The sequence below is a fragment of the Sciurus vulgaris genome (genome assembly GCF_902686455.1).
Source record: "Sciurus vulgaris genome assembly, chromosome: 15".
Classification (NCBI taxonomy): domain Eukaryota; kingdom Metazoa; phylum Chordata; class Mammalia; order Rodentia; family Sciuridae; genus Sciurus; species Sciurus vulgaris.
The window spans coordinates 17,970,960-17,987,192 of record NC_136476.1 but is presented as its reverse complement, the minus strand read 5'-3'; the positions used below and the strand labels follow the sequence as shown (position 1 = coordinate 17,987,192).

Below are 16,233 nucleotides of genomic sequence, written 5' to 3'. Positions count from 1 at the left end.
AATATAATAACTATAAAGTATGTGAGATATATTTTCATGGCACATCAATTTTTAGCCATTGTGTTATATGTTCCTGTCTTTAATATTTTCAGCATTGTGCTTTAATATTTCTCATTTTGCTTGTTTCCACATTAATAGCACAGCATGCTATAGCAGTTGTTTAGATTTATTGCAGAATTCCGTTCCTTCACTTCTAACTTCCATGCCAAAGTAAATGAATCCAAGGCATACTTTTTAGCACTGCATCCAATATCCACATTTAATGAGCACTTGCATTATATTGTTACAGGATATAAAAAAATTAAATTATAATAACAGTAGATGGTTAAAACCCAGCAGTGTAATGATTGAACTCTGACAATGAAGTTACCATGCATGAATAAATATATGACACAAAATACTGAAAAAGAGGATGTTTGTTGACTTGCTAGAGACATCTCCACGTGGCCTTGGCAGAAGTTAGTTTCACCTCTCATTCATCCTACTATGTTTGCCATTATGTAATTCTGAAAGAAATCTGAAAACATTTGGATATATATTATTTCAAATGTGCATGAACTGATACTTCAATTTTCGTATTATGTTCTGTTACATTTTCTTAATTCACATTTATGTAAAGTGGGACAGAATTATTGTAGGTAAAGGGAATGCAGGTTATCATCTCCTGGTTCTAAATAAAGACAAGAAAAGATAGGAGATTAGAACGCTAAAAAGTCATTTCCAAGGAGAAGAATGGGAAAAAAAAAATGGCGAGCTGTCTTTTCTGAACTCCATTTCTTAAGCTGGAGGCTCATTACAGCTCATCTCAATTTTGATTAAAGATATCAGTTCTTAAAAATACTTCTCCATTTCCTAAAGAGTCAGAACAGAATAAGTTGCAGAGAAGGTATATTAGAGAATGGGTCCAAGGCTGACTGATGGATGCATAAGCCCTTAGGACAAGGCAGCAAGCTGAGGATAATGGTGGAGAGTTGACTGACCCTAGTGAGATGTGTAGGGAGAAGAATTAATTCAGTCAGGGACTAGCAAACTCAGGAAGTTGAAAGGTCACAGACGTGAAAATGTAGATTTTTAAACAAACTATATAAGAGTAGCTACAGGAGTGAGAGCTAGAAGAAGTCATTATTGAAGGGGCGACATTAGAACTTACTATTTCAGAGGTAGGACAGTTTTGGAAAATGACAGAGGCTAGGGAATGGGAATGAGTTTCTGGCATGTATCAAATTAATTAATTTAAGAAAGTGAAAGCATGGCAAACCAGATGTTGGCTAGATCCAAAGTATGAACGTTGGAAGTTAACATACAAGAGGGCAGGACAGAAGGGCAGGCCGAAGACTGAATCAGATGACCAGTCCCCGGTGAACTTCAGCAGCACCTGAAAGTTGATGGCTCTTCCCAGCCATGCAGCTACCATTTGGTCAATCACAAGTATGAAGCACCTTTCTGTTTTCTTTAATGGAACTGCCTTTTGAATTGTCTTTCCAGGCATATGAGTATTTTCAAACCAAAAATTGTTGTGTTATCTAGTTCATTCATAAGTAGAAAGCTAAGGAAGTTTTTAATAATTATGTTTTAAAGTTAGCCTGCGTCCCAAATGGATCCCAGGAGTGAGTGCATGCATTGTAAAGAAGTTGTTTCTGTTTAAGAGTCATTCATAACAAAAGCTGGATTGGCCTGCCCTACCCCTGGGGCTCTGTGCACTGGGATGGACATAGCATTGTTAAAATACTGTATTTGTGTGCTGGTTGGAAATTATCTGTGGTTTGAAATTCCTCAGGACTCTGCTGGCCCAGCCCTCCCCTGGAACCTCTGACCTCAGCAGGGCATGATTATTTTCTGTGACCTTAAGCACTTTACCTTCACAGGTCCCTCCTGCCATTAAAATACATGAATAAAAAATATATTTTTGACTGAGTTGGTGTAAAGACAAATATAATCCACTAGAAATTTTTTCCCTTGGGGGACATTTAAAGCTTATTAAAGAAATATATATTTTAGGTTCTATTTCTCATTAGCATTTTGCAGAGAAAATCCACTTTTTCTTTTTTTAACACTACTTGAATCCTTGCCTATTTGCCTGTGCTTATTTGTGTATTTATTTATTTATTTTTGGTACCTGGTAGTGAACCCTGGGCACTTAACCACTGAGCCACATTCCCTAGCCTTTTTTATCTTTTATTTTGCAATAGAGTCTCACTAAATTGCTTAGGGCCTTGCTAAATTGCTGAGGCTGTCTTTGAACTTGTGCTCCTCCTGCCTCAGCCTCTCAAGCCACTGGGATTACAGGCACACCACTCTGCCTGGCTCTGTGTGGTATTTTTATAGCCATACTTGTGAACCTGTTATTATTGTTAACCCTCCTGAAATTATTACCAATGTACCAATGAGTGTTCTTATATAAAACTAAAGTACCAATACTCACTTTTTCCTGGGAAGCACTTTTGGACTTTTATATATTATTTTAGGCAAAAATTTCTATATAATTGCTATTATCAATGCAAAACACACTTCTTGCTCCATAGGGATTAAATTTATTCAGGATCAAATATGAGTGATCAGGACCTGGGAACATGGAACATGTTTCCATAGATAACGTTTTGCAATGGAAAAGGTTACATGAACAAAGTAAAAGTCATAAATAGATACATTTGCCATTACATTGGTTGGGGGCTTCAGGTAGGGGGCTAGAGCAGAGCAGGACATTTCCTCTATAGGTTTCAGATGACATCTTACAGCCTTCTTAGCTGTAGAGTTGCTGGAGGCTAGGGGCTGCTAAACTTAGTGATACATTCCAAGAATTTCACCTAGTGATTATGAGAAAGGTCAGAAACAGAGGTTGCAAGATCATTTTCATTCTTGAGCTGAAACATTCCATCTTTCCACGATCACAATGTTCTGATCAACCTAGGTTGGTCTTCAGGATCTTTAATATAGAAGGGCTTCTTCAGAGGACTTCAGTTCACATTACCTTTGGTTTCGCCCCTGAAATGTTTGTGGATACTATATAACCAGCATGATTCTCTAGCCTGTCATTTGATAAAGTCTGTTTTTTAAAATGGCGTCTGCATTTTTGGATTGTGGTAAAATATACATTAACAAAATTTATCATTTGAACCCTTTTTTCCTTGTATAATCCAGTAGTATTAAGTACATTCCCATTGTTATATTCTTTTATTTTTAAATTCTGACTTTTTAAGGGCTGGGGAGATAGCTCAGTTGGTAGAATGCTTGCCTTACAAGCACAAGGCCCTGGGTTCACTACCCAGCACCGCAAAAAAAAAAAAAAAAAAAAAAAAAAAAAAAAAAAAAAAAAAAAAAAAAATTCTGACTTTTAAAAGCTATTAAAACACTTTTATGGGCCCCTAAAAGCATCATGGGCCCTAGACACTGTTTCCTGTGTGATGTCTACATGGGTCCAGCCTGGACCTCCTAGAAGCTGGTCAGTACCTGGATGCCCAGGGACCTCCAGAACTTACTAAGTCAGACTGGCTGGTAAATACTTTTCATGTCATTCAGACCTCAGTGCTTCTTGCCAACAGACAGAGGTGGACATGGGGGCAGCACCATCAAGCAGAGGTGGGCATAGGGGCAGTACCACTACAGAGCCCTTTATTTATTAGCCTTATTCACAACAAAGGAACTTCCCAAAGAATGGAATTGCTTTTGGTTTTCTGCCTGTTAAAAAAAGGATGCCTACCAGAGGACTTTAAAAGAAAACAGGAATGACTCACAGAAAAACAAGAAGAACCGAGACAGAAAATGACTTTGGAACAGGGTGGGGCTCTATAGGAAGCATCACTTCTCTGAAATAAATTAACTGTCAATGCCCAGTTCTTTTTAAGACCTTTAAATTGTATCTTTGCTCTATTCTTGGTTCCTGGTATTTTCCCTGGTGTCATTTCAGTATAGACAGGCCTGTTATTTTCCTTTTTTTCCCCCAGCTATTTTAAAAATAATAAAATGGGAAATTATGTGATATAAATTTGTTCACATAAAATACTCATGTATAAACCTTGTAGTTCAGGATAAATGGGGTTCAGCCAAACTTTTACCTGGGAAATTAAGGCTGACATTTAAGTAGATAATGTTCTAGACTCCATAATGTGTCTTCATTACTTTTTATTTCAGTGCTACTTTTGTTTGAACTGCACCTGAACATATCCACTATTTAATTTCCCCTTTTTTCCTATTAATGTTCTGACTCATTATCTACTAACAAAAGAATAATTGCCAATTACTGAGTATGCTTATTTATCTTTTTTGTACTGAATGAGATGAGTGAGATTTTTAGAATCTGTAAATGAGGCGGTGACAGTGGATGGAATTGGAGGAGAAGGAAGAGACCATGCAGTTGTACCACCGGTCTCATTATCACGTCAGAGGATTCCATAATGCTGCTTCCTCTGTTACTTGGATCCAGAAGGAGATGGTGACCTTCCTGACCTTCGGTGTTCTGCCAAGGTCAATGTGTGTTATACTATGTGTGCTGATCTCATATGCATATGGGTAGGCCTGGTTTTGCAGCTCCATAGGGAAACAATTCTGGCTCTGAATCTCATGTCATTCTGCCAGTACTAAGGACCACTTTTCCTAGGCACCAGCTGCAACCTCAGGCTCTGCTGGTAGTTGTTCTGATATCTCTACAGGGCTTCCATAACTTCCCCTTTTGATTGGGATACCATAGGATTTGCCTTATTGGGTGTAATATACACTTGCTGGTAGATAACAAGAAGGAAGAGGAAAGGAAGGAAGTAGGGGAGGAAGGAAGGGAGAAAAAGAGAGATGGAATAGCATTTGTTGAGTGTCTACCATACTGCAGGCAATGACCTAGTTTTCTTGCATGCTCAATTAACCCTCTCGTTACCCTGGGAAGCCATCCCTGTTAAAATTATATATTGGAAAACCTGTATATTAGTTCAATACAGATTAGTCATGACACAGCAGAGGTGTGTCCACAATTAACTTGAGTCTGACTCCAGATAGCAGGTTTTCATCCACCTTGTACAAACTAGACTCAATTACATAATCAAATGTTGTAGGCCGGCCTTGGTGGTCTGAGCTGAAGATTAGTGGGTTGGACAACCATGATGGATAATTTTCTATTTGAACCTGGTGGGGCTATGATACCCAATTGTTTAGTTAAATACTAACCTAAATGTTGCTGTGAGGCTACTTTGTAAATATGACTAATATTTATAATCAGTTGATTTTAAGTAAAGGAGATTATCCTCAATAATGTGGGTGGGCCTCATCCAATCAGTTGATAACCTTAATAGAAAAGCACTGAGGCTTCATTGAGAAGAAGAAATTCAGCCTCAAGACTGTAGCATAGAAGTCTTGCCTAATTCTAGCCTGTCTCAGGGATTTAAGATTTGCCAGCCCGCATACTCATATAATCCCATGAGCCAAATCCCAGATCCTTAATCAATCTCTCTCTCTCTCTCTCTCTCTCTCTCTCTCTCTCTCTCTCTCTCTCTCTCTCTCTCTCTCTCTCTCTCCTCTCTCTTTCTCCTTTCATTTCTGTCTCTCAGGAGCATCCTGACTGACGTAGACAGAATGATCTCTACAAGTTCTTTGACTCTGAAATTCTACTCTTTGATTTGACTCTATCTCATTGATCCTGTTCCGCTGAAACTGTTATTTATTTTATGACCAAGTAATCTTTTTGATTAAAGTCCTTGCCAGATATTTAATTCAAGGCTGCTTGAAAATTAGGAAATAAATATTTTAACTCCCTGTTCATCTTGTGTACTGCCAACAGCACTAAAATTGTGGAGTATCACTTCTCAGGTTGTAATTTTTAGTGTTGTGTCCTCTCAGTAGTAGTGTTGTGTCCTCTCAGTCCTGTTTCTCCTGAAACTTTACCTTTTATTTTATTCTTTTTTTTCAATACTGGCATTCAACTTAGGGCCTTCCGTGTACTAAGCAGGCACTCTACCACTGAATTACATTCCCAGCTTTTCTTTAAAATTTTTACTTTTTAAGACAGGATCTCACTAAATTGCTTGCACTGACCTTAAACTCGCCTCAGCCTTCTGAGTAGCTATGATTATAGATTAGCATCACCGTGCACAGCCACCTTTGTCTTACATTACCTTCTGAAGTTAAGCACCCTACTCTATCTTTTGTTTATGGGTTAGGTCACACAGCTCATTTCTACTTCAAAGAATTTGGGATTATGAGAGATTTTCTTTTCTTTTTGATTATGCTTAATTTCTACAGTGAACATATTAGGCTTTTGTGAAGAGAAAAATAGGTTTTAAAATCAAGAATGTTAGGTCTCAGATTTATATATAATCTATTATAAATATAAATCAGTGGCAGAGGCAAATGTCTTAACAAATTGAAAAATAAGAAAAATGATATTTGTATTTTATATGATTGAAATAATAGGACTAGTCAAACTTTGTGCATCAGAAAGAAAAATATGTGTTAGTGTCTAATGTTTGATAGCACATTGCTTAGTTTTTGATGCTGGCCATAACTAAAATTTGTGTAATATTCATCTTTTAAAGTCAACTTATTTTGTGGCAGGTTTGTTCATATGAAATGTTATTATGTTGACTAGATTTATTGATGATATAGATATTTATATTTAAACCCACAGCCTAAATTTTTTATACTTTCCTTGACTATCTTCCTATTGTTGAATAATTATATTTGTTTTAAATTCTTTGTCATAAATTTTATCAAATAAAAGCAAGTTTAGAAAATGTTTCTTAAATACATAACAAAAATATATCCCAATAGTTGCATATTTTTTGTTGCTACATTTGCCAATTATTCTCGTATTTGTAATAAAATCATTGGGAGAAAAATATCCAATAAGAATATAATAACTTGAAGTTTAGTGAAGAAAATGAGTGTGGAGATCTGTTCCTGATGCTCCCCAGGGTAGATAAAGATAGACGTGGCCATAAGACAATCATTCTTTTCCTTCCACACCATTTTGGAAGGTGTGTGCTTAGTAGAAAATTATTAGGGGAAGACAGGTCTTCAGTCAACTGTGTATAAGTGGTAAAATCTTTATACATGAGGTATACTGAAAATAATGAAGGAAAATAATACAGTAAACTACTTTTACATCTACTTTCATTTTATCCAATGTGACATTCACATAAATAACTGTGCTGCTTCAGATACCATTTAAGAGTAAATGAAGTACCCAAAATGAGCTTACTTACAGCTGTACTAGGGAAGGATGGTCTTTGTTGTATGACAGCCAGGTGGCTAATAGCTGTCTTTAATGGCGGACACAAGGTTAGTTTGCAGTGACTGATTTGGCCAGGAAACAACCCATTATGCATTTTTATGGATGAGCTAGATGAAAGAATTGAGACTATGCTTTCAAATTATCTTATAATACCAAATTAGGCAGAATTACTGATGTTCCAGAAGGCAGGTCTAAAACTCAAAATGACCTTGAAAAATAAAACTATTGAAAATAAAAAAGTACTAATAAAAGGATGAAATCAAATAAGTATAACCAGGAAACAGCCTACTGAAAGATTGGGTGAGGACTGAGGATACATTGACTAAGAAATGGTAGTGTCATTTTATTCTGGAAAAAAAAAAAAAAAAAAAAGAAAAAAGATGCAGGAGATAATGGTGCTGGGAATAAGAATACCGCACCCTAGAGGCAGAGGGGGTGGAGGTGATGTGGGCATTGGCCACCCTGTCTCTTAAAGACACATCAATACATTTTACTGACAGAATGGGGAAAGGTGTTATACTTGTCCTTCATAATGAGGGAAGGGCAATTGGGAAACTGCTCACTCACCTATCTTGCTGTGATCTATTAAAGAAAAAGAAGGAAACAAAAGAGAAGGAAGTTTTCTTAACTGATTTTCTTAAGGCTCTCTTCCTCCTGCAGAGATTCTCTGGCTGCAACGTCAGTGGTTCCTGTTGCTTCAGGGCCTATTTTAGTCTCAGTGTTCTTTTCTCTGACACTTTCTTTTCTGCTTTTTATTGGCTTGTTTTATTGAACTCCCAACCCTCTTCTGAAGCAGCACACTCAAAGGCAACCAGAGATCGATTTACACTGTTGCATTTGGTCCAGTCTTGCTCTCTGTCATGCTTCCTTGGAAGTTAACATTATTGGCTACCACTGCATTTTTGAACCTCCCTGCCCCTGCAGGACCTACAACATTGTGACATGATCTTTACATCTCTTTCTCTGTCTTTGTGGCTTCTTTATGGTCTCACCTCTGGGCATCCCCAGTGTTTAGGCTCCAGAACCCTGCTGCTTCCACTTTACACAGTTTCAGGGAATTCATCCATTCCCAGGGCTCTGCATCAACCATCATTTTGGGGTTACAACTTTTTATTGTTTTATAATTTTAAACTTACAAGAATGCTGCAAGAATTGCACAGGGAGCTCCTATATTAAGCAATTTCCCATGTGAGAGAGGACTAGAAAATTATGCTCCTTTACTCTAAATAGATCAATGTGGATTTCTTAAGAACAAGGACACATAGCTATAGTACATTATTCAACCTTAGGAAATTTGATAGAGTACAATTATGTAATCCACATGCAAATATCACGCATAGTACCAATAATGTTCTTTATATCTATTTTTCCCCTGCCAATGTTCATGGCTGGGCATGGGACACTGACTCCCCTCCAGGCCCGGGCCATCTGTCCCATAACATCACCTTCCAAATAAACATTTTGTACTGATGTCATCTCAAAATAAAAATGTCTAAAATGTGACTCATCATCCCCCCCCCACCAAAGAAGTCCTCCCGCACCCCCCATGTCTTTCTTATTCCTTTTAGTAACATTATAACTCTCCCAACCATCCAGATTTGAAGTTGTGAATCATCTTTGGTTCTTCAGCCCTGGTTAGTCACCTAAGTACTCTAAGTTCTTCCTGTGAAATGTGCTTTCCACTCTGTTTCTGTATAAACCTTTGAGTGCTAATTCCTACCCATTGCACACCTTAGACAAATTCTTCCATTTACCATCTCTTACCAGAAGGGCTCAGAAAATGCAAATGTCTGCCTGACTTTAAGTAAACTTTGTCAGAAATCGAGAACTGAGTAGCACTAAATAGTGGGCCAGCCACCAATGTGTGGTATTTCACAAATCCGTCCCTCTATATAATTTCTAAATAATTTTTCCCTCCTCATTATCTCCTGCATCTTTTTTTCCCCCCAGAACTGCTAAGATTTAACTATTAAGTTAGGGCATTGAACAATTTCCTGCTCCTGTCGACTCATGTATGCAGAGGAAGTGTGTAATTAGCCTTCTCCCCAACCCACCAGCAGTGGGAAAACACTTAATTCTTCCCACCAGTTAAAGCATCCTTTGGTTCCAAAAGTGTTTAATCTCTCTTGAAAATATTCTCACTTCTCCCATCCCCTGTGTGCAGTAAAGAGCTAACATAACAGAGCTGAGATTATTGTCCTTTAAAAAGCCTGATTACAAGGCTTGGCTGACATCTAGAATCTTGGCTTTCAGGGTAAGAATTCCCTGAGTAGAACGGCTCACTGTGCATAATCCGTTTGTGCAAGCGATATGGTTTAGCCAAACACATTTTCTTTCTGGGAGCCTGAAATTTTGGAACATGCCAGGCAAAGGGTGTCTATATGACTGGTCCCTGATTAAAAAAAAAAACAAAAAAAAAAAACTTGGGCAATGAGTTTCTAATGAGCTTCCCCAGTAGAGAACATTTCACAACCCAGTGTTGGGGGAATTATATTCACCTGTTAGTCCACTGGGACAGTGCTCTTGGAGGTTTGCACCTGACTTCTGCCCATGCACCTTTTCTCTTTGCTAATTTTGCTTTGTATCCTTTTGCTATAATAAATCATAGCCATGAGTTCAACTACATAAATACATAACTATGAGTCTTCCTAGAAAATCATCAAGCCTACCAATGGTCTTAGGGACACTGATATACCCTACTTTTCTCCCTGAAAAGAAGAGGAAAAGTGTATTTTTCAAAAATGGCTGCAGCTTTTGCTCCCGTCCCACTTGATCTGATAATGTAATTTTGACATTCTCCCCACTGAGAGGCAGATCTATGTTACCTGCCCTGGAAGTGATGCTCTGTGGATTTGGGAACTAACTAATAAGAAGTGGTGCACCTTCCTCCTAGTTCACTTTGTGGTGCTCATTCTCAGAACTTAGTTGCCATATTGTAAGGAAGCCCAAGCAAGACATGGGGAGGACTGGTACAGTTGTTCCATCCCACAGCCCAGCCAAGATCCCAGTGGACAGCCAACATCAGCTACCAGTTGGAATGAGAGATGTTTCCTATCCCCAGCCCTCAAGTTGCCCCCACTTTCAAGTCTTCCCAGATGATCCCTACATATTGCGGCACAGAAGCTCTGTTTTTGCTATACCCTGTCCAAGTACCTGACCCAATATTACGATGGCTACTGTTTTATATTACTGTGTGTGGAGCGGTTTGCAGTAAAAGTAAGGGAAACTCTCCCTAAGAGGATACCTTACTTTTGGAGAACGGGATGTGGCTTAGCATCCTGATAGCAGAGACAAGAGTAGAGTTTACCTGTAATGTTCTCGCCTCTTCTGGGTCTCTCTGGGGGATGCTGTGCTCTACCTGGTGCTTTTTTCCTTGCTGGCATTAGTGGCTACCATGAGCACATTGTAATTGGCAGTCTTTTTCTCTTTCTCCGTGGGCTTGTTTGGAGCTGAGAAGGTGCATCCTGGATGACTCACCCTCTGTGACTCCCATTCAGCCCCAGGTTCAATGTTCAACTTTGCAGCACCATTGTTCCTTTCTGCAGACTTGCAATTACTTCCAGATCTTGTCTATTTCACAAGATACAAAAAATGGTTCAGGATAGATGACTTTTAGAGGGTCCTTCTGCTTGGTCATGCCAGGCAATTGAAAGGACAGTCTAAGAGGTAATCTGCTTCCAGAGTTTTCTGAAGGGGTGGAGCCAATAGACCCCCTATGTCTTTCTGCCACTATTCTCATTTATATAATGTACTTCTCTCTCTCTAGGACAAAGGGACTCTGCCTGATTAAAACCCAAGGATGGAAAATTGGAAATGGGCCCTTTCCATTTTTCTTTTCCTTTATTTGTTCCTTCCTGCAATTCCCCAGATAGACACTTCCCTATAGTCCTCTTCACTCTTCTCTAAGCCATCAGAGCAAAGGGTGTTTTCTCTATGCATTTGGAGAACTCCATGATCTGACATTTGGTCACTGACATTCTGAAATACTCAAAACTGTGCTTTGGGTTACAAGGCTATTGTCTTACTAGCCAAAAAATATCCTATTTTGCATGTTAGAAGCTGACATTACTTTGCTCTTTGATTGGTATGTTTCTGAAACAAAATTTAACCTCCTTTTGGGCAAGTGAGGGATTAGGTATATTGAAAGGGGAAAATGTATGAATAATTTTCAAATGACTCCCCCTTTATCGGTTTGAGTGGTACACTAAGTCACTTGCTTCTACAAGACTCCCATCATCTCAGTTTTGCCGTGGTCTAAGCTGCCATGGATATTAGAGTCTTTTAAGGTTGTTCTTAGGGCACCTGCTTTTCTTTTTATTCTACTTTATGCCTTTCGTATTAAACTTTGAAGAGCATACTCACTCTGCTTTTTTATGAAAAATTATATCCTCCAGGTTCCTAGTAATTTCTTCTAATTTTTGAATACTTGCTTTGTTCACCTAGTTCATATTTGCATCCTTCTGATTCCCAATTGTCTCCTTCATCACAAATCTCCTGTTTGCCTTCCCTCTTTTTATACATGTCTACTCCCTTGGTTCTGACTCATTTTTTTGCTGTAAGTATCTCAGTGTTGCAATGCTGCTGCACATTATTAGGTATTTGTCAGGATGCTTTAGGCAAGGTGTACAAAATCTAAATCCAATTGAATCAGGCAATAAAAGCAATTATTGGCTTACATTTTTTTGAAACATTAGGCTTCAGGAAAGGACTAATAAATACAGTGATGCATCTTGTTTTTCACTGATTCTCAGATCTGCCTTTGAATACAAATATGCTAAATTAGTTGTAGGAAGGCTGTCAATAGCAACCTGGTCTAGATGCTTCCTCATTTATGACCAAGAATAGAAAAAAAATCACTGAACAAAAGTCCTGGGATTTTTGCACAATCAAGTCATATGCCTAACACTGAACCCATCACTGTCTTTGAGAATGGAGGGAGATTTCACTAATTTTGTTAGGTTAATTAGTTTCTACCCCTAGACTTGGGACTGGGGCCAATCCTAGTGAAACTGCCTGGCAGCTACACATTGGGAAATGGGAGAAGTGGATTTAGGGTGAGCTGGAGCCAGTTCTTAACAGTCTGCACAAGCTGATTAAGCTTCTGTCTTCTTACCTAACTCAGTCTTCACTGATTTCACTCTGGTAACTTGAAGTCAGTCAAAGCAGGAATATTTATCTCACAGAAATCAGCAAATGTTACAAATTGACTTTTTTTTCATTTGCTTTGTTTTTAGAGTCACTGATACACCACTGATGAGGTTTTGTAATCAATGTGAACAGGCAATAGTTTCTTAACTAGTTTTTCTGACTTCAGAATCGCTACCTTTAATGCAGTTGTTCTTTTTTAAATACCAGCTCTAGTGAGATATAAATCCACATACCATAAAATTCACCCATTTTAAGTGTATGATTCACTGGTTTTTAGCATATAACAGGGTTGTATAATGATTGCCACAATTTCCAAACATTTTCAATTTCTAAACATTTTAATGTATGCTTAGACCACATTTGTTTATCTGTCCATCAACTGAGGACATGTGAGTTATTGAGATCCAATTCTTAGCATAGTTCTGAATCCAGTCCTTTCCATTTCTAGTCTTTGGTACTTCTACTGCTAGAATCATTTTCCTAAAACATAGCATTTCATCTTGTTGCTAATCTCATAAAAACATATCCTCCTGTCTACCTATGAGATGCTGAAGGAACTAATTAATTTTGCATTTGAAATGCTCTTGAGTTTGACCACAATAGGGATGAGAACAAGAAGATCCCATCTCCTTCTGATGGAATAGTTTGAGCCAATGTTGCTCAGATCTCATGTAAAGTACCTCTACCAACCAACTAACCATACAATCAACCAATCAACTATGATTACCACAACCACCACCAACAATGGCAACAACAAATAAAAACAAAAATAAAGAAATAGTCCATTGGAAAAAGCTAAAATCCAAAATATGTAAAATAATGACATAGATATTATGTAACTTTATGATTTCATAGTTTATATTTCTTTTCATCGCTTCATTAAAAGTTTCTAGAAAGACATGGGTCTTTCAGTCAGTCAGACCTAGTTTGTAGTTCCTTATTATTGGCTTTCTTTAAATTCTTTCCTTTTGAGATTTTAAGCAAATCGCCTTATGTGTGAAATAGGAGTAGTAATTCTTACTTCAGGGCCTGGTTATGGATTAAAAGATATAAATACTCAAGTACTGTGCCCAACCCATAATAGGCACTCAATAGATAAATGGACACTATTTTGGTTGAACATATGGTTAAATTTTTCAATTTGTAAGAAAACCAATCTAAGATTAGGAATACTTTCATTGTTTTATAGCTTTGGCAATTTAATTTCAATATTCTCATAGTGCTTTAAAATTATAGCCAATTTAAAGCAGAAATTAGATAATCACTTAAAAGGCTTTATGTTCCATGTCTGCCATCACCCCTAGTATACTCCGAAAGAATCAATATTTCCTTTGGAAATGGTCAATGATTATGTCTTGTTATATTACAGTGAAGTTTTTATGAAGTGAACTAAGGATAAACATCTTAAACTATGCTGAGTGACATGGGGGTGATTTCTCATAAGAATGAATCTAGACTGTGGCATTTACCACTGTGGGAAGTCTGACTCGGTAGTGATTATTTAAGATGCAACCCAAGATGTTGCTCTTTGGAATGATTATAACATATATTAACAACAATAACAAGGGAAAGTGTTGAATGGTAGTTAAATTTTAATGTTTGGTTGCATTTAGATGATTATAAAACTTAAATTGCTCTTTATGCCAGGTACTTAGAATTTAGAAAAAAATTACTTATATTACAATTTGTCTTTTTAATTTTATAAAAAAATTAAACTGGATTTTTTTTCTTTCAGATTTTGAAATACTTATAAAGGCAAGGCTCATTCACTTGAGGCATTTGTTGAGAGACTAAATTCGTTAATTGTTAAAAATTTACTTTTGATTATAAGAATAATATATTAAGATGAACTTTTGGAGATCATTCTTCTTTATATATTTTAGATATTCAATGTTATTTATCTTTTTCCTCCTCTTAGGATTATCTCTGTCAAGATGATTACTCAATAGTCCACAGAAAATGCCGTTCTCAGTTCACAGACCTAGATGGTTCCAAAAGATTTGGCATCAACACTTGGCATGATGAGAGCGGGATTTATGCAAATTCAGATGTAAAACAAAAACTCTACTCATTGACTGTTAGTCCTATTGTGCCCTTTTTAAAATAATGTATTGAATCAGATCTTTGAATAATGAAAGAATAATGGTTGTAACAGTTGATGACTGCCTGTCTTAATAAATGCAATGGAATTAGGTTCCTTTTAAACCCAAATTCCTGTATTCTAGACCAGTGTTAATGTCTTTATTTTCATAAGTTACTTCATCTTTTTCCCAAGTTAAGTATGCATACCATTCAGGGCATACCACAAAATTCTAGATGGTATTTGGGGCAATTTTACTTTATTTTATTTTGTTTTATGTGCTGTGCAGTTATTTTAATATAATATAATTTAATAGGATAAATGGATACAACCAGTTCAGTCAAGTTTATGATTGCCTAGTAGGTAGATAAGTTTTTAAAAGTTTAAAGATTTTTTTCTTTTTTGAAAAACATTTTGATTGACACAGTAATTGTACTTATTTATATTTTACAGGATGATGTTTCAATATACAATGGATAACAATTAAATCAGGGTAGTTAGCATTTCTGTCACCTCCAACATTTATTATTTCTTTGTGCTGGGAACATCTATTTAGCCTTTATGAAACATATAAGAAACTGTTGTACTTACCTTTCCCTGCTTTCCTCCAGTTCCTGCACTCTTTTAGTAATGCCTTTATTAAATGCTTCCCAAAGAGCTCATACTGGTATGCTATCTGCCTAAACCCCAAGACAGAAGAACTCTTAGAGATCTAGTCTCAGAGCTGTCTGTTGAATGTTGGCATCCTTGGTTTCTCACGCCATAGCAATGTCGACCCTCAGACTTTGACTGGGAGCCCTGATGTGCTGCCCTTTCCTCTCCAGCTCCTCCATCACTGGCTTCTCTTCCATTTCCTACCTGTAATTAGCTAAGTGTTTCCCAGGGTTAACCTGATCCTTCTCTCGCTTCTCTTCTGTCTTGGTTTTAGCTATTACCTTTATGTAGAACTGTGGTTTTGTTCTCGTATTTACCATGACACCCGTGAGAGAAAATATTCACATGTAGGACACAATGCTTTGATGTTTCCTGATGAGGTCCAAAGAAACTGGTTAGCAAGAAAACAATGCTCACGATGGTTAATTGTATATGTCAAATTGGCTAAGCCACAGTGCCCAGATAAGTAAATAATGTTTCTGTGAAGATGTTTTGGGGTGAGATGTATTTTTATTTTATTTATTTATTTATTTTTATTGTAAACAAATGGGATACATGTTGTTTCTCTGTGCATGGAGTAAAAGCATACCATCTGTGTAATCATACATTTACGTAGGGTAATGTTGTTTGATTCATTCTGTTATTTTTTCCCTTCCCCCCACCCCTCCCACCCCTCTTTTCCCTCTATTCAGTCCTTCCTTCCTATAATGGAATATTACTCAGCCATAAAGAATAATAAAATTATGGCATTTGCAGCAAATGGATGAAATTGGAGAATATCATGCTAAGTGAGATAAACCAATCTCAAAAAACCAAAGGACGAATGATCTCGCTGATAAGCGGATGATGACACATAATGGGAGGTGGGAGTGGGGCAAGAATGGAGATGTATTTTTAAATTGGTGGACTTTGAGTAAACCTGATTGGCCTTCAAAAGAGGGTGTGTGGGCCTCAACCAGTCAGCTGAAGGCCTGACAAGAACAAAAGACCGACCTCTCTCAAGCAAGAGGGACAGATGGTGAGATGCCACAGACAGCCTTTGAACTTGAACTGAAATATGACACACTACCCCACCCTTCCGATTTTGGAGATGCCAACCCCACATGAGCCAATTCTTTAACCCTTCTCAAATTTTACA

General features: G+C 37.4%; 1 protein-coding gene across 2 annotated transcripts in view; it reads left to right on the top strand.

The window, feature by feature from the left end:
• The window catches only part of CFAP95 (cilia and flagella associated protein 95), a 68,398-nt gene extending 52,776 nt beyond the window's left edge, over nt 1–15,622 (top strand). For both annotated transcript variants that reach the window (XM_079112402.1, XM_079112403.1), the window contains one exon: nt 14,280–15,622. In XM_079112402.1, the coding sequence (XP_078968528.1) occupies nt 14,280–14,468 (189 nt within the window). In that variant the 3' untranslated portion in view covers nt 14,469–15,622. The remainder of the gene's footprint in view (nt 1–14,279) is intronic.
• Nucleotides 15,623–16,233: the final 611 nt, after the last annotated feature.